Source organism: Pristiophorus japonicus, chromosome 11 (assembly GCF_044704955.1).
Source record: "Pristiophorus japonicus isolate sPriJap1 chromosome 11, sPriJap1.hap1, whole genome shotgun sequence".
In the NCBI taxonomy this organism is placed as follows: Eukaryota; Metazoa; Chordata; class Chondrichthyes; family Pristiophoridae; genus Pristiophorus; species Pristiophorus japonicus.
In genome coordinates, this window is record NC_091987.1 from 128723805 (window position 1) to 128748617 (window position 24813).

The 24813-nt window shown below is 46.5% G+C and overlaps 1 protein-coding gene across 3 annotated transcripts in view; it reads right to left on the reverse strand.

The window, feature by feature from the left end:
* The window catches only part of fndc3a (fibronectin type III domain containing 3A), a 294181-nt gene that overhangs the window by 198158 nt on the left and 71210 nt on the right, over nucleotides 1-24813 (reverse strand). Inside the window, exon 1 of one of the 3 annotated variants that reach the window (XM_070894044.1) lies at nucleotides 21082-21227. The exons of the other annotated variants lie outside the window; for them this stretch is intronic. Within the exon in view, the coding sequence (XP_070750145.1) occupies nucleotides 21082-21102 (21 nt within the window). The 5' untranslated portion in view covers nucleotides 21103-21227. Of the gene's footprint in view, nucleotides 1-21081; nucleotides 21228-24813 lie in introns of those variants that run through there. 3 annotated transcript variants of the gene reach the window in all.

Below are 24813 nucleotides of genomic sequence, written 5' to 3' on the forward strand. Positions count from 1 at the left end.
CCGCAATGGCATCAAGTATGTCAGGTCTGCCCCGTTTAACCCCGTATCCAATGGTCAAGCGGAACGGGCAGTCCAAACTATCAAGCAGAGCTTGAAATGCATGACGGAAGGCTCCTTGCAGACCCGCTTATCTCGGGTTCTGCTCAGCTACCAGACGTGACCCCACTCGCTCACTGGGGTTCCCCCTGCAGAATTGTTAATGAAGAGAGCACTCAAAACCAGGCTCTCCCTAGTCCACCCGGATCTAAATGATATAGAAACCCAGCGTCACCGGCAAAACATGTAACACGACCGCGCGGCTGTATCGCATGCCATTGATGTTAACGACCCTGTTTGTGTCCTGAATTATGGTCATGATCCTAAATGGGTTGCTGGCACTGTCTTGGCCAAGGAGGGGATCCTAAATGGGTTGCTGGCACTGTCTTGGCCAAGGAGGGGATCCTAAATGGGTTGCTGGCACTGTCTTGGCCAAGGAGGGGATCCTAAATGGGTTGCTGGCACTGTCTTGGCCAAGGAGGGAAAGAGTATTTATAGTCAAACTACTGAATGGACAAACTTGCAGAAAGCATTTGGATCAGACAAAACTGCGGTTCACCGAAAACGAGGAACAACCTGAAGAGGACATCACCATCATCGATCCACCAATACACACCCAACCAGCAATCAACCTCACTGTCAATCAAGAGGATGGACCCACCATTCCCAACAGTCCTGTCAGACCAGCCACGCCGCAGTGAAGCAATGGTCTGACCAACTCACCCATGCCAGAGTTTGAACTCAGACGATCAACCAGGGAGCGTAGGGTCCTGGATCATCTCAACTTGTAAATAATTTGTACCAAAGACTTTGGGAGGGAGTGATGTTATGTATGTAAACATTGTAACTGTGTAAGACTCACCACCAGAGGGCACAACTGTTCGAGGCCCAAGGGTCACCTGCACACCTCGTGCAAGGGAGTATATATATATAAAAGGCACTCTGGAGTTGTATTAAAGAGACTAAGGTCACATCACTCAGTTTTGTGGAGTTCTTGCATACTTAACAAGTGCTATCAGGAAGCACTTTTGCACACAAAGTGTAATGGACATATGGAAGTCTTGCCTCCCACACCCCCACACCAAAGGCTCTGGCTGCTGAACCAATTGAAATTTTCAAGATGGAGATCAACAGATTTTATTAGGGAAGGGTATTAAGGAATATGGAGTAAAGGCAGGTAAATGGAGCTGAGATACAGATCAGCCAAGATCTAATTGAAGGACAGGATCAAGGGGCTGAATGGCCTACTCCTGCTCTTATATTTTCTTATATTTGTGACTTTAATGTTAAAGTACATTCTATTCCATGCTTAACTAGCACATTAATAACCGTAGTGAAAACTCTGCTTAGAAACAGAAACAGAAACAAAATATATTTGACATTTAATTATCTCAACTTATACTAAGATTCTATTTCCACCTCAGCCACAACAAGTCATTCAGGTACTACAGATACCATCTGGCCATTTGACACGCATCAAATATATGCTTATGAGGTTTACCCAGTTCTGTTGCAAAATATCAGGATTAGGCCTACAGATGTTTCTTACAAACCGACAAAAAAAAAGCACAGAAGAACTAAACTGTCGATAAAACATACCAATCATTTCTGCTCAGAAGAAGCGTAATAAATATTACATTATATTATTAAATATAATGGGGAGTTAATGACGGTTTTGAAATATAATTGCAGTAATAGGATTTACTATGCTATCAGTGACTTATTTTAACAAACACATTCCCAGTTGGTATGAAATTTCTCTCTGCACTATTTTATATTAACTATTTGTATAATGCAATTAATGTAATGGAACATCTCAAGTTGCTTCACATAAATGAGAATGGACTGAACAGCATGAAAAGTGTCATCATCATCATAGGCAGTCCCTCGAAATCAAGACTTGCTTCCACTCTAGAAGTGAGTTCTCAGGTGACTGTACAGTCCAATGCGGAAATTACAGTCTTCTGTAACAGGTGGGGCAAACAGCGGTTGAAGGGAAAGGTGGGTGGGGAGCCTGGTTTGCCGCATGCTCCTTCCGCTGTCTGCGCTTGTTTTCTGCATGCTCTTGCCGATGAGACTTTGAGGTGCTCAGCGCCCTCCCGGATGCTCTCCCTCCACTTTGGGCGGCCTTGGGCCATGGATCCCCAGGTGCTGGTGGGGATGTTGCACTTTATCAAGGAGGCTTTGAGGGTGTCCTTGAAACATTTCCTCTGCCCACCTGGGGATCGCTTGCCGTATAAGAGTTCCAAGTAGGGAGTCTCTTAGGGGGCAAGTGGACGATGTGGCTCCCCCAACGGATCTGGTCAAGCGTGGTCAGTGCTTCGATGCTGGGGATGTTGGCCTGAGCGAGAACACCGACGTTGGTGCGTCTATCCTCCCAGTGCATTTGCAGGATCTTGTGGAAGCAGCACTAGTGGTACTTCTCCAGCGCTTTGAGGCGTCTACTGTATATAGTCCACGTCTCAGCTATATAGGAGGGCGGGAATCACCCTGTAGATCTCAGAGATGCCATAATCATGATCATCTTCAAAAAAAGGGGACAAGTCCGACTGCTGCAACTACAGAGGAATCTTTCTGCTGTCGGCCACTGGGAAAGTCATCGCAAGAATCCTCCTCAACCGTCGTCTTCCTGTGGCTGAAGAGCTCCTCCCAGAGTCACAAGGCAGATTCCGTCCACTAAGAGGTACAATGGACATGATCTTCACCGCGTGATAACTTTAAGAGAAATTCAGGGAACAGCACCAACCCTTGTACATAGCCGCCTTTGAGCTCACAAACTGCCCTGTAGACCATAAGCTTGGTGCCAGATTTAAGGCTTGGTCTTCCTCAGGCAACCGAAGGCTGTGCGGCACACTGGAGGCGGTGTTGGACGTCGTCATCGATGTCTGCCCTTATTGATAGTAGGCTCCCGAGGTTTGGAAAATGATCCATGTTGTCCAAGGCCGCACCATGGATTTTGATGATCGTGGGGCAGGTTGGTGGAGAACCTTTGTCTTATGGATGTTTAGTGTAAGGCCTATGCTTTCGTGTTGACGATGGCTTGGAGTTCGGCCTCTGAATGTGCGCAGACGCAAGCGTTGTCTACGTACTGTAATTCGATGACAGAGGATGGGACGACCTTGGATCTAGCCTGGAGGCGACGAAGGTTGAATAGTTTAGTTCCACTCCAGAGGTGAGCTTGTTGAGAGTCAGATGGAGCATTGCAGCAAGGAAGATCGAGAAGAGCGTTGGTGCGATGACGCAGCCCTGCTTGACCCCGGTCCAGACGTGGATTGGGTCTGTGGTGAATCCGTTGGTAAGGATCACGACTTGCATGTTGTCGTGGAGCAGGCGGAGGATGACGACAAATCTTTGGGGGCAACCGAAACGGAGGACGATGCTCCATAGTCCCTCATGGTCGACAGTGTCAAAGGCCTTTGTGAGCTCAAAGGCGGCTATGTACAAGGGTTGGTGCTGTTCCCTGAATTTCTCTTAAAGTTATCACGCGGTGAAGATCATGTCCATTGTACCTCTTAGTGGACGGAATCTGCCTTGTGACTCTGGGAGGAGCTCTTCAGCCACAGGAAGACGACGGTTGAGGAGGATTCTTGCGATGACTTTCCCAGTGGCCGACAGCAGAAAGATTCCTCTGTAGTTGCCGCAGTCGGACTTGTCCCCTTTTTTTGAAGATGATCATGATTATGGCATCTCGGAGATCTCCTGGCATGCTCTCCACCTTCCAGATAAGAGAGTAGGTCATGCATTCGTGCCATAGTGCTTCCCCGCCATACTTTAGTGCCTCAGTGGGGATTCCATCTGCTCCCGATGTTTTGTTGTTCTTGAGCTGACAAATGGCCTTTTCTACCTTGTGCAGGGCTGGGGTTTTGCTGAGATGGTAGCGGGTAGCATGCTGCGGGATGGAGTCAAGGACACCCGTGTCGAAGGCAGAGCCTCGGTTAAGGAGGTCTTTGAAGTGCTTATTCCAGTAGGCCCTGACGACCTCGGCGTCCTTAATGAGTACCTCTCCGTTCTTGCCCAGCAGTGGGGTGGGGCCATAGGTGGACTTAACTGTGGTGAAGAATCCTCGCACGTCATGGCTGTCGGCCAGTTGCTGGATCTCCTGTGCTTTCTCCACCCACTATCTATAGCTGTGTGATAAATGACAATGTTCATTTTGGGGCAGAGGCTTTTAAAAGGCGGAGAGAGAAGTAACAAGGCCAGGTTTAAGGAGGGTGCTCCAAAGTGTAGGAAATAAAAGCAGAAAATGCTGTCACCAATAAAGGAGATCAGGAAAGGAGGTGGGAGATGTAGGGGGCCAGAGTTAAAACACCTTACGCTATGGGCTGGAGGAGTCTGCAGAGATCAGAAGGCTAAGGACAAGTATGGATTTGTAAACAAGGACAAGGATTTTATGTTGTGTATGGAGAAAGAGTCAGACTGAAACTGTGAGCTCAAAGTAAAGTGTGACCTTAGTCTTTTATTGCAGGTCTCCAGAGTGTCTCTCCAACCTGTGAGGCCTCCTTAAATACCTGTGGTACCAAGGGATTATGGGATCCCTTGGGACTCCGGGGAATGAGCCCTCTAGTGGCCGCACAGAGTAAATACAAGTTTACATATATAACAACACTCTTTCTCCCCCCCCCCCCTACCCTCAAAGTCAATAGTGTAACTATTTACAATGCGAGTCCATCTGGGGCCCTTCTTGCCCTGGTGGATCAGCTCGGTGCGAAAGCTGTTGTTGTCGAATCATTTGTCGGGCCCTCGCTGGGCTGCTGTACAGCTGGCCTTGCTGCGCTGCCTGGTGTGTTGGGCCCTGCTGGGCTGCTGTGGATGATGGGGTCTGCTTCGTGGTCAACCGTGGTGCCGGTTGCCACTGGTGTGTATGTTGGGGGATCAAAAAAGGTAGGGTCCAAGGTAGATTGCTCAGGATAGTCCGTAAAATGATTTGGTCCAAGTGTTTCCGGTGAATGAGTCCATTTGAAAGTTTGACCTGAAACACCCTGCTCCCCTCTTTGGCAACGACAGTGCCGGGAAGCCACTTGGGACCTTATCCATAATTTAATACAAATACAGGATCGTTGATTTCAATCTCCCGTGTCACATTTGCGCTGTCATGGTATGCACTTTGTTGAAGCCACCTGCTCTCTACCTGTTCAGGTAGATCAGGGTGAACTAACGAGCGCCTTGTCTTCAGGGCTCTTTTCATGAGTAGTTCAGCAGGTGGGATCCCAGTGAGTGAGTGGGGTCTTGTGCGATAGCTAAGCAGGACTCGGAATAGGCGAGTCTGCAGTGAGCCTTCAGTTACCCTCTTCAAGCCTTGCTTGATGGTTTGCACTGCTCTCCCTGCCTGACCATTGGATGCAGGTTTAAACGGGATAGATGTGACATGTTTGATGGGTTATGGGTCATGAATTCTTTGAACTCAGCACTAGTAAAACACGGCCCGTTGTCGCTCACCAGGACATCGGGTAAGCCGTGAGTGGCAAACATGGCCCGCAGGCTTTCAGTAGTGGCAGCGGACGTGCTAGCCGACATTATCTCACATTCAATCCACTTGGAGTACGCGTCTACAACCACAAGGAACATTTTACCCAAGAACGGGCCTGCATAGTTGACGTGTACCCTAGACCACGGTTTGGAGGGCCAAGACCATAAACTTAGCGGCACCTCCCTGAGTGCATTGCTTAACTGCGAACATGTATTACATTTGTGAACACAGGACACTAAGTCCGCATCGATACCGGGCCACCACACATGGGATCTGGCTATCACTTTCATCATTATGATGCCTGGGTGGGTACTGTGGAGGTCATTGATGAAGGTGTATCTGCCCTTCTTGGGGACCACTACTCGATTGCCCCACAGAAGACAGTCTGCCTGTATAGACATTTCATCTTTGTGCCGCTGGAACGGCTTTATCTCTTCCTGCATTTCCACTGGGACACTGGAACAGCTCCCGTGAAGCACACAGCTTTTGACTAGAGATAAGAAGGGGTCCTGGCTTGTCCAGGTTTTTATCTGCCGGGCAGCGACGGGTGATTGCTCACTCTCAAATGCTTCCATAACCATGGCTAGATCTGTGGGCTGCGCCATTTCCACCCCTGTGGTGGGCAATGGCAGCCTATCGGCACAGTTTTCTGTGCCTGACCTGTGACGGATGGCGTAGTTGTATGCCCAATGTGAGCGCCCATCTCTGGATGCGGGCCGATGCGTTGGTATTTATCACTTTACTCTCGGAAAACAGGGATATAAGTGGCTTATGGTCTGTTTCCAATTCAAATTTTAGCCCGAACAGCTTTACCCCATAGACACACGCTAATGCTTCTTTTTCAATCATACTGTAGGCTCTCTCGGCCTTAGACAGACTCCTGGATGCACAAGCAACCGGTTGCAGTTTCCCAAAATCATTAGCTTATTGCAATACACACAGACGTCATATGATGACGCATCACATGATAGTACCAAACGCTTACATGGATCATACAACACAAGCAATTTGTTTGAGCATAACAATTTTCTCGTTTTTACAAAGGCATTTTTTTTGCCCCAAACCCATTCGCCCCCTTTTCGTAGTAAGACATGCAGTGGTTCTAACAGTGTGCTGAGGCCCGGTAAGAAGTTACCAAAGTAGTTCAGGAGTCCCAGAAACGACTACAGCTCCGTCAAGATCTGTGCCCTCAGTGCGTTCTCGATTGCCTCCAGCTTCACGTTGGTGGGACTGATGCCGACCACCGCAATCCACCTTCCCAGGAACTCCACTTCAGGCGCCAGGAAAACGCACTTTGGAGCGTTTTAACCTGAGCCCCATGCTGTTGAGTTGACTAAGAACCTCCTCCAGCTTCTGCAGATGCTCGACTGTGTTCCGACCTGAGACCAAGATGTCGTCCTGGAAGACCACGTTGTGCGGGACCGACTTCAGTAAGCTTTCCATGATTCTCTGGAATATTGGCGCCGCCGATCGGATTCCAAGCGGGCATCTGTTATAAACAAAAAGGCCTTTGTGCATGTTGATGCAGGTGAGGGCCTTTGATGATTCCTCTAGTTCCTGCGTTATGTAGGCTGAAGTCAGATCCAGTTTCGTGAACGTCTTTCCTCGTTGCAAAGAGGTTGTTGGCCTTTGGTAGTGGGTATTGGTCCTGCAGGGAGAAACGATTGACAGATTCTGACGATGCCGTCTCCCTTGAGGACAGGGACGATAGGACTGGCCCACTCGTTGAATTCAATCGGGGAAATGATGACCTCTAGTTGCAGCCAGTCTAGCTCGATCTCTACTCTTTCTCTCATCATATACGGTACTGCTCTCGCTTTGTGATGGATGGGTCGTGCCCCCGGAATTAGGTCACCCCTGAAGTGTCATCAGCGGGCAATAGCGCTCGGACGTCGTCCCAGCCAGCTCCTGCCAAGCAGCTTGGGACCATCGTCCGGTACCACCCAGAGTGGTAGCTTGTGCACCGCTCCATCGTAGGAGACCTTTACGGTAGCACTGCCGAGTACAGGAATCAGTTCTTTTGTGTAAGTTCTTAGTTTCGTGTGAACTAGAGTTAAGACTGGCCTTAAGGCCATGTTGCACCACAACCTTTCAAAAGTCTTTTTGCCCATGATGGACTGGCTCGCGCCCGTGTCCAGCTCCATTGACACCAGGAGTCCATTTAGTTCAACATTCAGCATTATCGGGGAACAATTCATGGTGAATGTGTGCACTCTATGTACCTCTGCCTCCTCGATCTGAAGCTCTTTGGTTCATCGTGATCCTCCGTGGATCTGTCCTCCTCTGCAACATGGTGGTTTGTAGGTTTAACAGGCTTTGCAGCTCGCCTGCACACTCGTTGGAGGTTTCCCTTTTGTTCCACAGCCCTTGCAAATGTACTCTTTGAATCGGCATGAATGGAAACAATGATCACCCCCGCAACGCTAACAAGGTGTTAATGGCCTTGCATTCATCACCCTTGATGGTGGACTCAGACATCTGCGGACGTGCAGCTGCAGGCATGTGTGACCTGCCCTATACGTTACGATTCGAAAACAAGATCACTTTGTTCACAGTACTTGTAGCAGCACTTGTGTGCTGATAGATTTGCTTCGTATTGTCACTGGTGGCAATGAACACCTGGACTATCACAATTGCCATATTCAAGGTTGGGGTCTCTACAGTCAAAAGTTTGCTTAGTATGGTTTCGCGGCCAATGCCAAGTACGAAAAAGTCTCTGAGCATGTGCTCCAAATGTCCTTCAAATTTGCAATGTCCTGCAAGGTGTCTTAGCTCGGCCAAATAACTCGCCACTTTATGGTCTTCAGACCTTTTGCAGGTGTAGAACCGGTACCTTGCCATCAGAACACTTTCTTTCAGGTTCAAATGCTATCGGACCAGTGTGCACAAATCATCGTACGATTTCTCCGTGGGTTTCGCTGGAGTGAGCAGATTTTTCATGAGGCCATACGTTGGTGCCCCACAGAAGGTGAGGAGGATTGCCCTTCGTTTGGCAGCGCTCTCTTCCCCATCTATCTCGTTGGCCACGAAGTATTGGTTGAGTCGCTGCACAAAAGTTTCCCAATCATCTCCCTCCGAGAATTTCTCCAGGATGCCCACTGTTCTCTGCATCTTTGGGTTCGTTATCTGTATCTCATTGCCAGTTGTTGTCTATGGAGAAAGTCAGACTGAACACTGAGCTCAAAGTAAAGTGTGACCGTAGTCTTTTATTGCAGGTCTCCAGAGTGCCTCTCCAACCTATGAAGCCTCCTTAAATACCTGTGCTCCCAAGGGATTATGGGATCCCTTGGGATTCCAGGGGGTGAGCCCTCTGGTGGCTGTACAGAGTAAACACAAGTTTACATATATAACATTTTGCATTTTCTGTTTTGGGATACCAGGAACCAGTATAGGCCACAAGGGAGCTTAGTGCTGGACTGGAGCTTGCACAAGTTGAAGTTTGTGTAGAATGGAACTCAGGAGGCTAGTGAGGAGGAAATTGGAGAAGTTGAATCTTGGGGTATTGAAAGAATGTACAAGGCACTGGGAATGAGACTGGGGCAGAGGCAACATTGGAGGTGGAAGTATACAACTTTACTGATGAATAGGATACTGGGTTTATCCAAGGATCACACAGGACAGAGAGGTTGGTCATCTTCTAGTTCAACTACAGTAAGCAGACAAGGAGAGGGATGGAGTTGGGTGTAAAAGTACGAAAGATTTGACAGGTGTTGAATAAGATGGATTCAGTTTTTCCAATGCTCAATTCGAGAAAGCTCTGGCTGATCGACGACTTAGTTTCCACCGGTGAGGCAATGGCAGATGCATTAGTCATAATTTTCCAAAGGTTTCTTGATTCAGGAATTGTGCCTTTGGATTGAAAAATTTCATTTATTCACTCCATTATTTAAGAAGGGAGGGAGAAACCAGGAAACCACAGAGCTGTCAGTTTTACATCAGTTGCGAGTTGGAATCTATCTTCAGCGACAAAGGCCCAGATATTGACAGGGGCAGGTTGCGTAGGAGGGTGGGTGAGGAGGATTTTCGGAGGGGAAATCTGGGTTTCCCTGCATGCTGACAGGCTTGGCTTCCAGTCGGGCAGGGAGGACTCTGGAGCAGGTAGGGAGCCTGTAGCTGCTACTGGAATCCCGGGGGTGGGGGTCTTTGTATGGGCGAGGTTGAAATGATGGAGATGGGGAGCTTGAATGGCCAGAGAGAGAAGCATTCTTGCTGCTCCTGGCCCACAAGGAGTGCTGTAAAGGCGCTTACCTTCTCCCCGAACCTGTCCTCGCCTCCCTTCGGCTGCTGGGTTTCCCGAGGCTTGGGAAACCTGGCCGGCCACCACTAAACCCACAAAGCAGGTTAAATCAAAAGTTGCCCGTCTCATTAAAATATTTAAATTGCCAACCCGGTTCCTGGGAATGGGTTAGCTGCCCACCCATTGGCCCGCCTCCATTAAACCCGGAAGTGGGCGATGTGGAAACGGGTTGAGGTCGGGTTTGAGGATTTTGTAAATTTAACAGCTGGCCCATCTCCAAACCACCTGTCTTTGGGGGTTAAAATTCACCCCAAAGTGACTTTAAGAAGTATGAGCTGATCATAGAAAGTCAGTATAGATTTGTAAAGGGTAGGTCATGTTTGCTACCTGACCTTTTGTAAGAGGTTACTAACATGGTAGATAAGGGAATGTCTATAGATGTTGTCTATATGGACATCCAGAAGAAATTTTATATGGTTCCACACAAAAGATTATAATTAAGAGCGCATGGAATTGGAGGCAACCTTGTGACATAGGTAGGAAACTGATTGGGAGGTGACAGAAACTAGGAATAAAGGGAACGCTCTCTTGATCAGTGCGATGTGACAAGTGCCATTCCCCAGGGATCTGCACTGTAGCCTCTGCTTTTCCATATTATATATGATTTAGATGAAGGAATAGAGAATTGTGTATCTAAATATGCAGATGACACTCAGGAGGCAAAGTAAGTTGTGTGGATGAGAGCAAGACGTTACAAAGGAACATAGACAGACTAAGTGAGTGAGCAAAACTATGGCAGATGGAATTAAATGTAGGGAAGTGAGGTTATTCACACTGGATTTGAGAAAAGACAAAATCAGAATATTTTCATAATGGGAAGAGACTAGGAGCTGTGGAGGAGCAAAGGGACATTGGTGTCCAGTTACACAAATTACTAAGAATAATCAAAGAAGCGAATGTTGGTCTTTATCTTAAGGGGGTTGGAATTCAAAAAAGAAATGATGCTGAAGTGGTACAGAGCCTTGGTGAGGCCCCATCTGGAGTGGTACAGAGCCTTGGTGAGGCCCCATCTGGGGTACTGTGTTCAGTTTTGGCCACCATCAGGAAAACTATATTGGCCTTGGAAGGGGTACAATGCAGATTCACCAGAATACCAGGGCATTAAGGGTTATATTATGTGAACACGTTACATACATTTGATTTGTATTCCCTTGAGTTTAGACGGTTGAGGGGTAATCTAATTGAAGTATATAAAATCATCAAGCAATTCAGTAGGGTAGCTACAGAGAAACAATTTCCTCTTCTGAGGAAATGCAGAACAGGTCACAATCTTAAAATGAGAACTAAGCACTTTTAAGAGTGAAATCAGGAGGTGCTTTTTTTACACAAGGGGTAGTGGCAATCTGGAACTCTGTCTGCCAAAAGGCTGTGGATGCTGGGTCAATAAAGACTGAGATTGCTAGATTTTATTGGGTAAGGGTATCAAGGGCAAGAGGATGATATAACTGAATGGAGGGACAGGCTCAATGACCTGCTCCTGTTCTTAAGGTCCTATGATATCAAAGGCCAGTCTGACAACAGAGTTGGTCATGGTTTCGAGGGTGGTGGAGACGGAGAGCTGTTGGTCAACATATATATATATATATATAAAAAAAAGCACCAGGCTTTCAGATAATGTCTCTGTTAGCCACCATGTGAACTAAGGAGGAGGAGAAGACAAAACATGGTCCATTGGGGTACTCTTGAAGTGATTGTGCAAGGGCACGATATGAACCAATTACATGCGAACAGGAGTAGGCCATTCAGCTGATCTACACCTCAACTCCATTTTCCCATCTTAGTTCCAAATTTCTACTCCAAGTTGGACCTCTCTGGTCCGGCACCCTTGGGACCTGACCGGTGCCGGACCAGAGAATTTTCCGAACCACGGGAAGTCAACTGGTGACAACTCTGCTGACAACGACCCGGACGCGTTCTGCGCATGTGCAGCATTTAGTCGTTCAGAATCACTCCGTTTTTTAAAATCCTCAGGCCTAGCTTCGGCGCCTCAGTCAGCCACCTGCCCTTCCCTTCCCTTCCCTTGCCTTGCCTGGCCTGCTTACCTCAATCAACACCAACACCTCAAAAAACCACATACATACACAAAAGGAACCTAGAGATCGGAGATAAAGTGGAGGATAAAGTCAAGGAGAGACGCCGACCCTTACCCACGATCTTACTTCGGGCGCCAGTCCGTGTTTAAGCCACGAGCAGAGCCTGACTGGTGGAAGCGGCAGCCTCCTTGCACCGAGACACACACATGCAACAATCCCCCCCCCCCGCCCTCCGAGACCGGGAGAGGGGAAAATGTTGGCTCAGCCCGGCACTGCAGCTGCAGCCTTCAGAGCATGCACACCCGCCGCCAATCAGCCAAGGAGAGGCAGCCTTGGCAGCGAGGAGCGCGTGTCAAACCACAGCACCAGCCAGTATGTAAAACCTCCAGCTGACCAGGGCAAGGCTGTCAAGATGCATCACACGTACGTTTAATTCGTGGAGCCACATTTTTTTCCCCCCCAAGGGCTGCCACCCACGTCGGGACTGATGCCGGACCAGGGATGTTTCCGGACTAGAGAGTCCCAGACTGAAGAGGTACAACCTGTACCACTTAAGTGAAAAAGTGCTTCGTGATTTTGCTTCTGAATAGCCTAACTTTCATTTTAAGATCATGTCCCCTTGTATTGATTCCCTCCACCAGAAAAAATAGTTTCTCCATATCTATGCTATCAACTCCTTTTAACATTTTAAACACCTCAATTTGATCATCTTTTGATTTCCTATAGTCAAGGGAATACAAACTATGTTTATGCAACCTGTCCTCAAAATTGAACCCTCTAAGCCCCGGTACCAATACTAGTGATATGCTGGCTTTGTTGCTTCAAGTAGGTGTGGAAACAGGTGGCCCCTGGAAATGAACCATAAAGCAGAGAGAATGCAAGAAGAGGATGAGGTGGGTGAACATGCTTTGCTCAGAGGATTTTATTAGGAAAAACTTGGTTTTGTTGGCAAGAGGGAATTTTGGAAGAGGTGAGCATGGAGCTGGGTGGCAAGAACTTATTCAAGGATTTTATAGAGGAAAGGGAGATTTGACAGGGATGGTATTTGGAATGAATGAAGAGGCTGAAGATGGTGTTTTTCAGGAATATGGTAGTGATTTGCAAGGGAAAAGATCATGGAAAAAGGGTGTTTTTTATGATGTTGGCAATCTCCGACCATTTCCTTGTATCATTCTCTACCCATATTCCCCTTCCATCTCCGAAACCCTCTTCTTTTCATATCCGTCACTGGAAAAAACTCTCCCTCAAGCCCCTTACCACAGCACTTTCTAATTTCCAACTACCTAGCCTTTGACAATAATTCTTCATGACATCTCTGCAGCTACTGACCAACTTAGTCACACCCTCTCTACCACCTTTGATGCCCTTGTCCCCACTAAAATCATTACACTCTCTCATCCTAGTTGTTTCCCTGGTATACCCCTCATCTCCGCTTTCTTAAGTCCAAGGGACGCAGACTTCAATGTCTTCGGCAGAAAACTGGTCTAATCATTCATCACCAGATTTGGCGAGATCAAATAAAGCACTACCAGGTTATGCTCTCCATCAAACCACCCACTATTCAAAGATCATCCAGGACAGCAAAAATACCAGGCTTCTCTTCTACACCACTAACCATCGTCTCACATGATCTTTCTCTGCCTCCTCCTCCCTCACCTCCAACAATAAACGTGAGGAGCTCACGTTTGTTAAAAAGATCGACAACATCCGTTCAACTGCTTCTGCTTCCATTTCCCTACCTTCCCCTAGCCCACAAAACCTTACTTCCGCTCGGTTTTCCTCCTGCCCTCACCCTAAATTTGCACTTTTCTCTTATTTCTCTCCTATCTCACCTCTTTCCCTTTCAAAGCTCACCTTGTCAATGAGGTTGACCTCCTGCTCTCTCGACCCTATTCCTGCTAAATTGCTAACAACTCAACTTTCTTTCCTGGCTCCTATGTTAGCAGATATTGTTAGCGGTCCTCTCTACTCAGGTATTGTCCCCCTTTCCTTCAAATCTGCCATCATCACCCTGCTCCTCAAAAAACCAACCCTGCCCCCTTCATCCTTGCAAACTATCGCCCCATCGCCAACCTCCCTTTCTTCTCCAAAATTCTTGAATGTGTTGTCACCTCCCAAATCGTGCCCATCTTTCCCAGAATTCTTTGTTGGAATCCCTCCAATCAGGCTGCCTCCTGCCACAGTACTGAAACTGCTCTTACCAAGGTCACAAATGACATCCTAATTGATAGCAACAAAGGTAATCTATCCCTTCTCATCCTTCTGCAGCCTTGACATGGGTCGACCACAAAATTCTGCTCCAACGCCTCTTCACTGACATCCAGCTGGATGGGACTGCAGTCGGCTGGTTTCATTCCAGTCTTTCCAGCAGTGGCTTTTATTCGTGATCCCACACTGTCACCTCTGGTGTCCCCCAAGCATCTATCCTTGGCCCCTCCTATTTCTCATCTACCCCTCGGTGACATCATCCAGCAACTCAACGTGAGCTGATGATACCCAGTTCTACCACTCCTCCACCTCTCTCAAACCTTCTACCATCTCAAAACAATCAGACTGCTTGAGCAACATCCAGCACTGGATGAGTAGAGATTTTCTCCAATTAAGTATCGGGAAGACTGAAGTTGCCTTCGGGTCATGCCACTAAATCTGTGAGAGAGAGAGAGAGAGAGAGAGAGAGAGAGAGAGAGAGAGAGAGAGAGAGAGAGAGAGAGAGAGAGAGAGAGAGAGAGAGAGAGACAGACAGAAGAAGAAAAAGCATAGAAAATAGGTGCAGGAGTAGGCTATTCGGCCCTTCGAGCCTGCATCACCATTCAATATCATGCCTGATCATTCACCTCACTACCCCTTTCCTGCTTTCTCTCCATACCCCAGATATGTTCAAGAGGGAGTTAGATATGGGCCTAAGGGGATCAAACGAACTGGCATCAACACTCTGCGGTAGAGAATTCCACAGGTTAACAACTCTCCGAGTGAAGAAGTTTCTCCTCATCTCGGTCCTAAATGGCTTACCCCTTATCCTTAGACTGTGACCCCTGGTTCGAGACTTCCCCAGCATCGGGAATATTCTTCCTGCATCTAACCTATCCAATCCCGTCAAAATTTTATATGTTTCTGTTCTGTAAAGCATGCACTTCCATGTTCCTCCACGAGGGAGCTCATCCCCTGAAGTCCCAAGGGATCCCAGCATCCCTTGGGAGCACTGTATATAATCCGGCCCCTAAGGCCTGTTCCTCACTCTGGAGTGTCTTATTAAAGACTGAGGTAACTGTTACTTTAACCTCCCTGTGTGCAGCCTCATCTGTGTTAGGAACACAATAACTGGTGACGAGAATACGAATCCAAGCAAAGATGCTGCAAACTGTGGGCATCCTGGAGAAGTTCTCGGAGGGTGAGGACTGGGAAGCCTATGTCGAACGGCTAGACCAGTACTTTGTAGCCAACGAGCTGGACGGAGAAGGAAGCGCTGCAAAAAGGAAAGTGGTCCTCCTCACAGTCTGCGGGGCACCGACCTACAGCCTCATGAAGAATCTTCTGGCTCCGGTGAAACCCACAGATAAGTCGTATGAGGAGCTGTGTACACTGGTTCGAGAGCATCTTAACCTGAGGGAGAGCATGCGTGAAGATCAGGAAGTGGCGAGCTACGTCACCGAGCTAAGGCGACTTGCAAGACAATGAGAGTCTGATGGCTACCTGGAGCAAATGCTCAGAGACTATTTTGTACTGGGCATTGGCCACGAGACCATTCTACGAAAACTTTTGACTGTACAGACACCGACCCTCAGTAAGGCCATTGCGATAGCACAGGCGTTTATGTCCATCAGTGATAACACCAAACAAATCTCTCAGCACACAAGTGCCAGCAATGTTCATAAATTAACTGGAACTGTGTTTGCGAGCAGAAATGTACAGGGCAGAACCCACCAGCAGGTCTCAGGTGACCCAGATGACTCAGAGTCTCCAACAAAGGATGAATGCAAGGCAATTCACACCTTGTTGGCATTGTGGAGGCTTCCATTCAGCCTATTCATGCCGCTTCAAAGGGTATGTTTGCAAGAGCTGTGGAACAATGGGGCATCTCCAATGAGCTTGCAAACGAGCTGCAAGCGCTGCAAAACCTGCTAACCACCACGTGGCAGAGGAAGATCGGTCCATGGTGGACCAAAGCAATTTCGAGCCTGAGAGAGAGGAGACAGATGATGAAGTACACAGGGTACACACATTTTCGATGAAATGTCCACCTATAATGCTAAATACAAAATTGAATGGCTTACCCATAGCCATGGAACTGGACACTGGTGCTAGCCAATCCATCATGAGTAAAAATATGTTTGAGAGACTGTGGTGCAACAAGGCATTCAGACCACCCCTGAGTCCCATCCACACGAAACTGAGAACGTACACCAAAGAGCTTATCACTGTCCTGGGTAGTGCCATGGTCAAGGTCACCTACGAGGGCATGGTACATGAACTGCCACTCTGGATTGTCCCGGGCGATGGCCCCACACTGCTTGGAAGAAGCTGGCTGGGCAAAATCCGCTGGAACTAGAATGACATCCGAGCGCTATCACATGCCGATGAGGCCTCATGTACCCAGGTTCTTAACAAATTTCCTTCCCTTTTTGAGCCAGGCATTGGAAACTTTTCTGGGGCGAAGGTGCGGATCCACTTGGTTCCAGAGGCACAACCCATTCACCACAAGGCGCGAGCGGTACCTCACATGATGAGGGAGAGAGTGGAAATCGAGCTGGACAGGCTGCAATGCGAGACCATCATCTCCCCAGTGGAATTCAGCGAGTGGGCCAGCCCGATTGTTCCAGCACTCAAAAGTGTTGGCACGGTCAAGATTTGCGGCAATTATAAAGTAACTATTAATCGTTTCTCGCTACAGGACCAATACCCGCTACCTAAGGCAGATGACCTATTTGCGACGCTGGCAGGAGGCAAGACGTTCACCAAGCTCGACCTGACTTCGGCCTACATGACGCAGGAGCTGGAGGAGTCTTCGAAGGGCCTCACCTGCATCAACACGCACAAGGGACTGTTCATCTACAACAGATGCCCGTTTGGAATTCGATCAGCTGCAGCGATCTTCCAGAGGAACATGGAGAGCCTACTCAAGTCGGTACCATACATGGTGGTCTTTCAGGACGACATATTGGTCACGGGTTGGGACACCGCCGAGCACCTACAAAACCTGGAGGAGGTCCTCCAGCGACTGGATCGTGTAGGGCTGCGGCTGAAGAGGTCGAAATGCGTCTTCATGGCAACAGAATTGGAGTTTTTGGGGCGAAAGATCGCGGCAGACGGCATTCGGCCCACAGACGCCAAGGCAGAGGCTATCAGGAATGCGCCCAGGCCACAGAACCTCACGGAACTGCGGTCATTCCTGGGACTCCTCAACTATTTTGGTAACTTCCTACCGGGGTTAAGCACCCTTTTAGAGCCCCTAAATGTGTCATTGCACAAAGGTGAGAACTGGGTATGGGGAAAAAAACAAGTAATTGCTTTTGAGAAAGCCAGAAACATTTTATGCTCCAACAAGCTGCTTGTATTGTATAACCCGTGTAAAAGACTTGTGCTAGAATGTGACGTGCTGTCGTACGGAGGCGGGTGTGTATTACAAGCTAACGTTGCGGAGAAGTTGCAACCTGTCGCCTATGGTTCCAGGAGCTTGTGTAAGGCCGAGAGGGCCGACAGCACGATTGAGAAAGAGGCATTATCGTGTGTGTTCAGGGTAAAGAAAATGCATCAGTACGTGTTTGGCCTCAAATTTGAGCTGGAAACCGATCACAAGCCCCTCATATCCCTGTTCGCTGAAAACAAGGGGATAAATACTAATGCCTCAGCCCACATACAAAGGTGGGCACTCGCACTATCAGCGTATAACTATACCATCCGCCACAGGCCAGGCACCGAGAACTGTGCGGATGCTCTCAGTCGGCTACCATTGCCCACCACGGGGGTGGAAATGGCGCAGCCTGCAAACTTGTTGATGGTGGTGCAGACCGCAGACTTGTTGATGGTCATGGAAGCGTTTGAAAATGATAAATCGCCTGTCATGGCCCGCCAGATTAGGACTTGGACAAGCCAAGATCCTCTGCTGTCCCTCGTAAAAAACTGTGTACTGCATGGAAGCTGGGCCGTTCCCCGTTGAAATGCAAGAGCCAATCAAGCCGTTCCAGTGGCGAAAGGACGAACTGTCCATTCAGGAAGACTGCCTGTTGTGGGGTAACCACGTAGTGTTACCAAAATAGGGCAGAAGATGTTCATCTCGGATCTCCACAGCACACACCTGGGTATAGTAATGATGAAAGCGATAGCCAGATCCCACGTGTGGTGGCCCGGTATCGACTCTGACTTAGAGTCCTGCGTACAGCAATGCAGCATATGTGCTCAGTTGAGCAACGCGCCCAGAGAAGCACCATTAAGTTTGTGGTCCTGGCCCTCCAGACCATGGTCGAGGATCCATGTCGACTATGCGGGCCCGTTTCTCGGTAAAATGTTCTTGGTGGTGGCGGATGCTTTTTCAAAATGGATTGAATGTGAAATAATGTCAGGAAGCACCGCCACCGCCACCATTGAAAGCCTGAGGGCCATGTTTGCCACCCATGGTCTGCCTGACATACTGGTCAGCGACAACGGGCCATGTTTCACCAGTGCCAAATTTAAAGAATTCATGACCCGCAATGGGATCAAACATGTCACCTCGGCCCCATTTAATCCAACCTCCAATGGGCAGGCAGAGCGGGCAGTAGAAACCATCAACCAGAGCCTTTAACGAGTCACAGAAGGCTCACTCCAAACCCGCCTGTCCCGAGTACTGCTCAGCTACCGCACGAGACCCCACTTGCTCACAGGGGTGCCCCCAGCTGAGCTACTCATGAAAAGGACACTTAAAACCAGACTCTCACTGGTTCACCCCAACCTGCATGATCAGGTAGAAAGCAGGCGACAGCAACAAAATGTTAACGATGGTCGCGCCACTGTGTCACGGGAAATTGATCTGAATGACCCTGTGCATGTGCTAAACTATGGACATGGTCCCAAGTGGATTACGGGCACGGTGATAGCTAAAGAAGGGAGTAGGCTGTTTGTACTCAAACTAGACACTGGACAAATTTGCAGAAAGCACCTGGACCAAACGAGGCTGCGGTTCACAGACTGCCCTGAACAACCCACAGCAGACACCACCTTTTTCGAGCCCACAATATACACCCAAAGGATCAACGACACCACGCCGGACCAGTAAATCGAACCCATCACGCCCAACAACCCAGCAAGGCCAGGCTCACCTAGCAGCCCTGCAGGACCAACAACACGCCAGCCCACCGAGGGCACAGCCAACACACCAGAACCGACATTTGTACCGAGGCGGTCCACCAGGGAAAGAAAGGCTCCCGACCGCCTCACCTTGTAAATAGTTTTCACTTAGACTTTGGGGGGGCAGTGATGTTGTGCATCTGTAAAGCATGCACTTCCATGTTCCTCCACCAGGGAGCTCATCCCCTGAAGTCCCAAGGGATCTCAGCATCCCTTGGAGCACTGTATATAAGCCGACCCCGAAGGCCTGTTCCTCACTCTGGAGTGTCTTATTAAAGACTGAGGTCACTGTTACTTTAACCTCCCTGTGTGCAGCCTCATCTGTGTTAGGAATACAATAGAAGGGAAATCCATGATAGAATAATTATACATGGATTTTGCACGACTCAGGAGTGAGAATAAGGTGCCAAATGGCATTTTCTTGCTATAGACTTTATGCTCTAACATAATGATTCCTGCACTGCTGAACCCATGGAACAATTTGTTGAAAACATGCAACCAGCGTTGAACAACACAGTTGCAAGTTGGGTAGATATTCTAGTGTTTTTATTGATTACTCTTTGGAGATCTGCGCCTCAGGAGATGAAATAAGTCGGGTAACGCCATGATGCGGTAAACTGTATATGGTCCATGGAAGAAGGTGGTTTTCCAAATGGCCTTTTATCTTTATATTTTCTTATTGTTCAAAATATGTTGAAAGTTCTGGACTTGTAGATCAGATTTAAATGACTCAGGTAACAACCCACACTCAATGCATGCCCTCTGAGAAGTTGTGACATTAGCTCCACAGCAAGGGGCAGAAGAATTCAATCGTGGGCAATACCAAGCTTTGTGATACCACTCGGCACACATAGCATTTGTGCTTTTATGCTTGGGGAAATCTCACTAACTTGTTCTCCTCCCTGTTTTAAATGGATATAGATTGCATTACATACATATTATATACATTATGAAGGTATATATTGTGTCTTTACTAATAGTTTAAGTCTCAACTAGGGCAACATATCAGGCACACTGAATTTTTTTCATATATCCAACAAAAACAAATTTTAAGTCTAAATTACACTGAAACAAACCTCAACATTAACCACACTTTCTACACCCCATTAACCCATTATATTCTTTACTTTTGTAACAGATAAATGTTTTCTATTACATACTTTAACACTTAGAAAAGATAATGAAAATTTCCAACATGAGATTTCAACATAAAAAGGGGATAGACGAAGGAAACTGCACAACTTTTCTCTGATCACAAAAAATTACATACTTTTAATTTTGATCTTATACATCAACACAACAATTTTAAAACAGCTAACTAAGGATTTTTGAACAGCACTGATCTGCAGGCTGGGTCATGTTCAAAATATTAAAAATTAACAATCCTATTAAATAGTTCTCTTTAAATTTGGCAACTGTTCTACACTGCATTTCTGAACACGACCAAAGATTTGAAAGAGGAGCATGGCAGAAAAAATACAACCATCCAAGTTCAATTTTCTGAATTCTAAATGAGCATAAAGCAGTTACTTTTGAAGCACAGTTTTTAAAAGGTTAACTTATTTAAAGGAAGTGGACTAGCTATTATTAGCATTGATCCAAGTCTATAGATTCAGGAGAATTATTTAGAAATTTCCTAAAATAATAGAACACAAAATCTTATAGTATGCCATGTAAAGTTGCACTGGAAATGTCAATGACAACATTTATAAGGAAATAATTAAAATCATAAACATGTGTCTAAACTGATTCACAGTGCAAACTTTACCAACATAGAACATTGCATGTGTGCAAAATATCAACAAGCACCAATATATTAAAACAACGCCGTCACAGACAGAACGCTGGTCTGCATCTCCGATTAGGGTCTAAATTACTGCTGTAGTAAATTGAATTAAGCGTTTGATAAGCCTCAAAGCCTCACTTACTGTTGCCCGCATCTTTTTCATTCAACTAGCGTTACTACAGTCCCTCAGGCTGCTAGAAGGTTCAACAATCAGTCTGCCAGATGCTCCAATCACTAAACACGAAAGCAGTTTCACTGACATTAGGGCATCAGGCCTGTATTCCACGATCAGAAAATCCTAACCTAAAATCCATTACTTGATTGCACCTAATTCCTTTCATCGGTGCCACAACTATGTCTTCACATTTTATGATGTGTCGAGGCAGGATGCTAAAGGTAGAACCAATTATCACTACGTTCATCAATACCTACCTCAAGCCTCACTTCCTATCAAATTAGTCTATGTACAAACAGCTTCCTGCTGCACATGAATATATCACATCACCATAGCAACCAAATCAACAAATGCTTGTAGCATCTGCTGCAAGATTACACGTCAGTCACAAAGAACAGAGATAATGAGTGGCAATCAACATATTCCTAATGGTGGTTAAATTTGAAACTACAGTATCAAAAATGAATTAGCTGCTGCATTTCACTGCTGTACCTTCTGTATTATATGCCTTTTCACATTTTCTAAAGCACATTCTGCAAGCTCTTTAGATAATGCAGATGTTACTTTTATAAATCTAATTTTATCAAATCAATGAAATTAATAAATTAGATGAATCCCAATGGTCTCAAACCAACAAAAAAAATCTAGTTTGGTCACTAGAAATTATGCAAAGCTCCCGCATTAGCTAGAATGAAATACGTGAAGCATGCAAATCAGATCGCAGTATTATCTTTTGATAACAGTTAGCACATGGTACTGGACCAATAATTTATAGAAAGGATCGCCTGGCCCAGATTACACGAGCAAATGTGCATAAGACACTATTGTAACAAGAAAATACCAGAGCCTTACTTAATCACTTTTGACTTCAACTTACAAAATCATGGTAACCAATCTGATTTTACTGACTGATGGGCAGCAGTTTATTAATGGGCCCTATTTCAATTCAATCTACTTTTGGTATTGCTCTCACACAACTTGTATTTATATAGCTGCTTTAACGTAGTGAAATGTCCCAAGGCGCTTCACAGGAGTATTATGAGATTTTAAAAAATTGACACCGAGCCGTATAAGTAGAAATTAGCGCAGGTGACCAAAAGCTTGGTCAAAAAAATGGTGGTTAAATTTGAAACTACAGTATCAAAACTGAATTAGCTGTTGCATTTCTCTGCTGTACCTACTGTATTATTTGCCTTTTCACATTTTCTAAAGCACATTCTGCAAGCTCTTTAGATAATGCAGATTTGTTACTTTTATAAATCTAGCAACATCAATAGCAAGTGTTCTTTTCACAACACAAAAATAAAATGTAAATCAGAGGAAGACTGACTGGATTGTTAAAATTAACAGGCAATGGTAGGGATTACTTTATGACTGAACCTGGTGATCAAACATTTTCTACTGACTGGACTTCTGGATAGCTGAAAAATCATCTCACTGATCAGTCAGCATTATATTCAAGCTATGAAATTGCACTCACTCAGTTGCAGTCAAGTCTACAAATATCTTAAGTTTGTAACTTGCCAATTGGACTCAATGTTGATTTTAATCACAACCAGCTCTTGTACTGTTATCTCCTGTTGTATACACATAATTCAACCTACTCTTTTGTGTACCTAACAGTTGCCAGTCCTTTCTATAACTCTCGTGTTGAGTCTTCCCTACAGATTGGTATAGGCAGATGGAGTATAATGTTGGAAAGTGTGAGGTCATCCACTTTAGCAGAAAAAAATCAAAGAGCAAGTTATTATTTAAATGGAGAAAGATTGCAAAGTGCCGCAGTACAGCGTGACCTGGGGGTACTTGTGCATGGAACACAGAAGGATAGTATGCAGGTACAGCAAGTGATCAGGAAGGGCAATGGTATACTGGCCTTTATTGTAAAGGGGGTGGAGTATAAAAGCAGGGAAGTCATGCTACAGCTATATGAGGTATTGGTGAGGCCACACCTGGAATACTGCGTGCAGTTTTGGTTTCCATATTTACGAAAGGATATACCTGCTTTGGAGGCAGTTCAGAGAACATTCACTAGATTGATTCCGGGGATGAGGAGGTTGACTTATGAGGAAAGGTTGAATAGGTTGGGCCTCTACTCATTGCAATTCAGAAGAATGAGAGGTGATTTTATCGAATCGTATAAGATTATGAGGGGGCTTGACAAGGTGGATGCAGAAAGGATATTTCCACTGATGGGGGAGACAAAAACTAGAGGGCATGATCTTACAATAAGGGGCCGCCCATTTAAAACAGAGAGGAGGAGAAATTTCTTCTGAGGGTTGTAAATCTGTGGAATTTGCTGCCTGTTGAAACTGGGACATTGAATAAAGTTAAGACAGAAATAGACAGTTTCTTAAACGGGATGAAGTCCTACAAGACGGATTTAGGGCGCTAGGAGTTAAGTTAAAAAGTAGGACCTCAAAGGCAGTAATCTCAGGATTGCTACCAGTGCCACGTGCTAGTCAGAGTAGGAATCGCAGGATAGTTCAGATGAATACGTGGCTTGAGGAGTGGTGCAGAAGGGAGGGATTCAAATTCCTGGGACATTGGAACCGGTTCTGGGGGAGGTAGGACCAGTACAAACCGGACAGTCTGCACCTGGGCAGGACCGGAACAAATGTCCTAGGGGGAGTGTTTGCTAGTGCTGTTGGCGAGGGGTTAAACTAACATGGCAGAGGGATGGAAACCTATGCAGGAAGACCGAGGGAAGTAGAATGAAGACAGAGCAAAAGATAGAAAGAAGAAAAGTAAAAGTGGAGGGCAGAGAAACCCAAGGCAAAAATCAAAAAGGGCCACATTGCAGCAAAATTCTAGAAGGGCAAAGTGTGTTAAAAAGACAAGTCTGAAGGGCTCTGTGCCTCAATGCGAGGAGTATTCGTAATAAGATGGACGAATTAACTACACAGGCAGCAATTAATGAATATGATATCATTGGCATCACGGCTGGGAACTCAACATCCAGGGGTATTCAACATTCAGGAAGGATAGACAGAAAGGAAAAGGAGGTGGGGTAGTGTTGCTGGTTCAAGAGGAAATTAACAATAGTAAGGACATTAGCTTGGATGATGTGGAATCGGTATGGTAGAGCTGCAGAACACCAAAGGGCAAAAAACGTTAGTGGGAGTTGTGTACAGACCTCCAAACAGTAGTAGTGATGTTGGGGAGGGCATCAAACAGGAAATTAGGGGTGCTTGCAATAAAGGTGTAGCAGTTATAATGGGTGACTTTAATATGCACATAGATTGGGCTAGCCAAACTGGAAGCAATACGGTGGAGGAGGATTTCCTGGAGTGCATAAGGGATGGTTTTCTAGACCAATATGTCGAGGAACCAACTAGGGGGGAGGCCATCTTAGACTGGGTGTTGTGTAATGAGAGAGGATTAATTAGCAATCTCATTGTGCGAGGCCCCTTGGGGAAGAGTGACCATACTATGGTGGAATTCTGCATTAGGATGGAGAATGAAACAGTTAATTCAGAGACCATGGTCCAGAACTTAAAGAAGGGTAATTTTGAAGGTATGAGGCGTGAATTGGCTAGGATAGATTGGCGAATGATACTTAGGGGGTTGACTGTGGATGGGCAATGGCAGACATTTAGAGACCGCATGGATGAATTACAACAATTGTACATTCCTGTCTGGCGTAAAAATAAAAAAGGGAAGGTGGCTCAACCGTGGCTATCTAGGGAAATCAGGGATAGT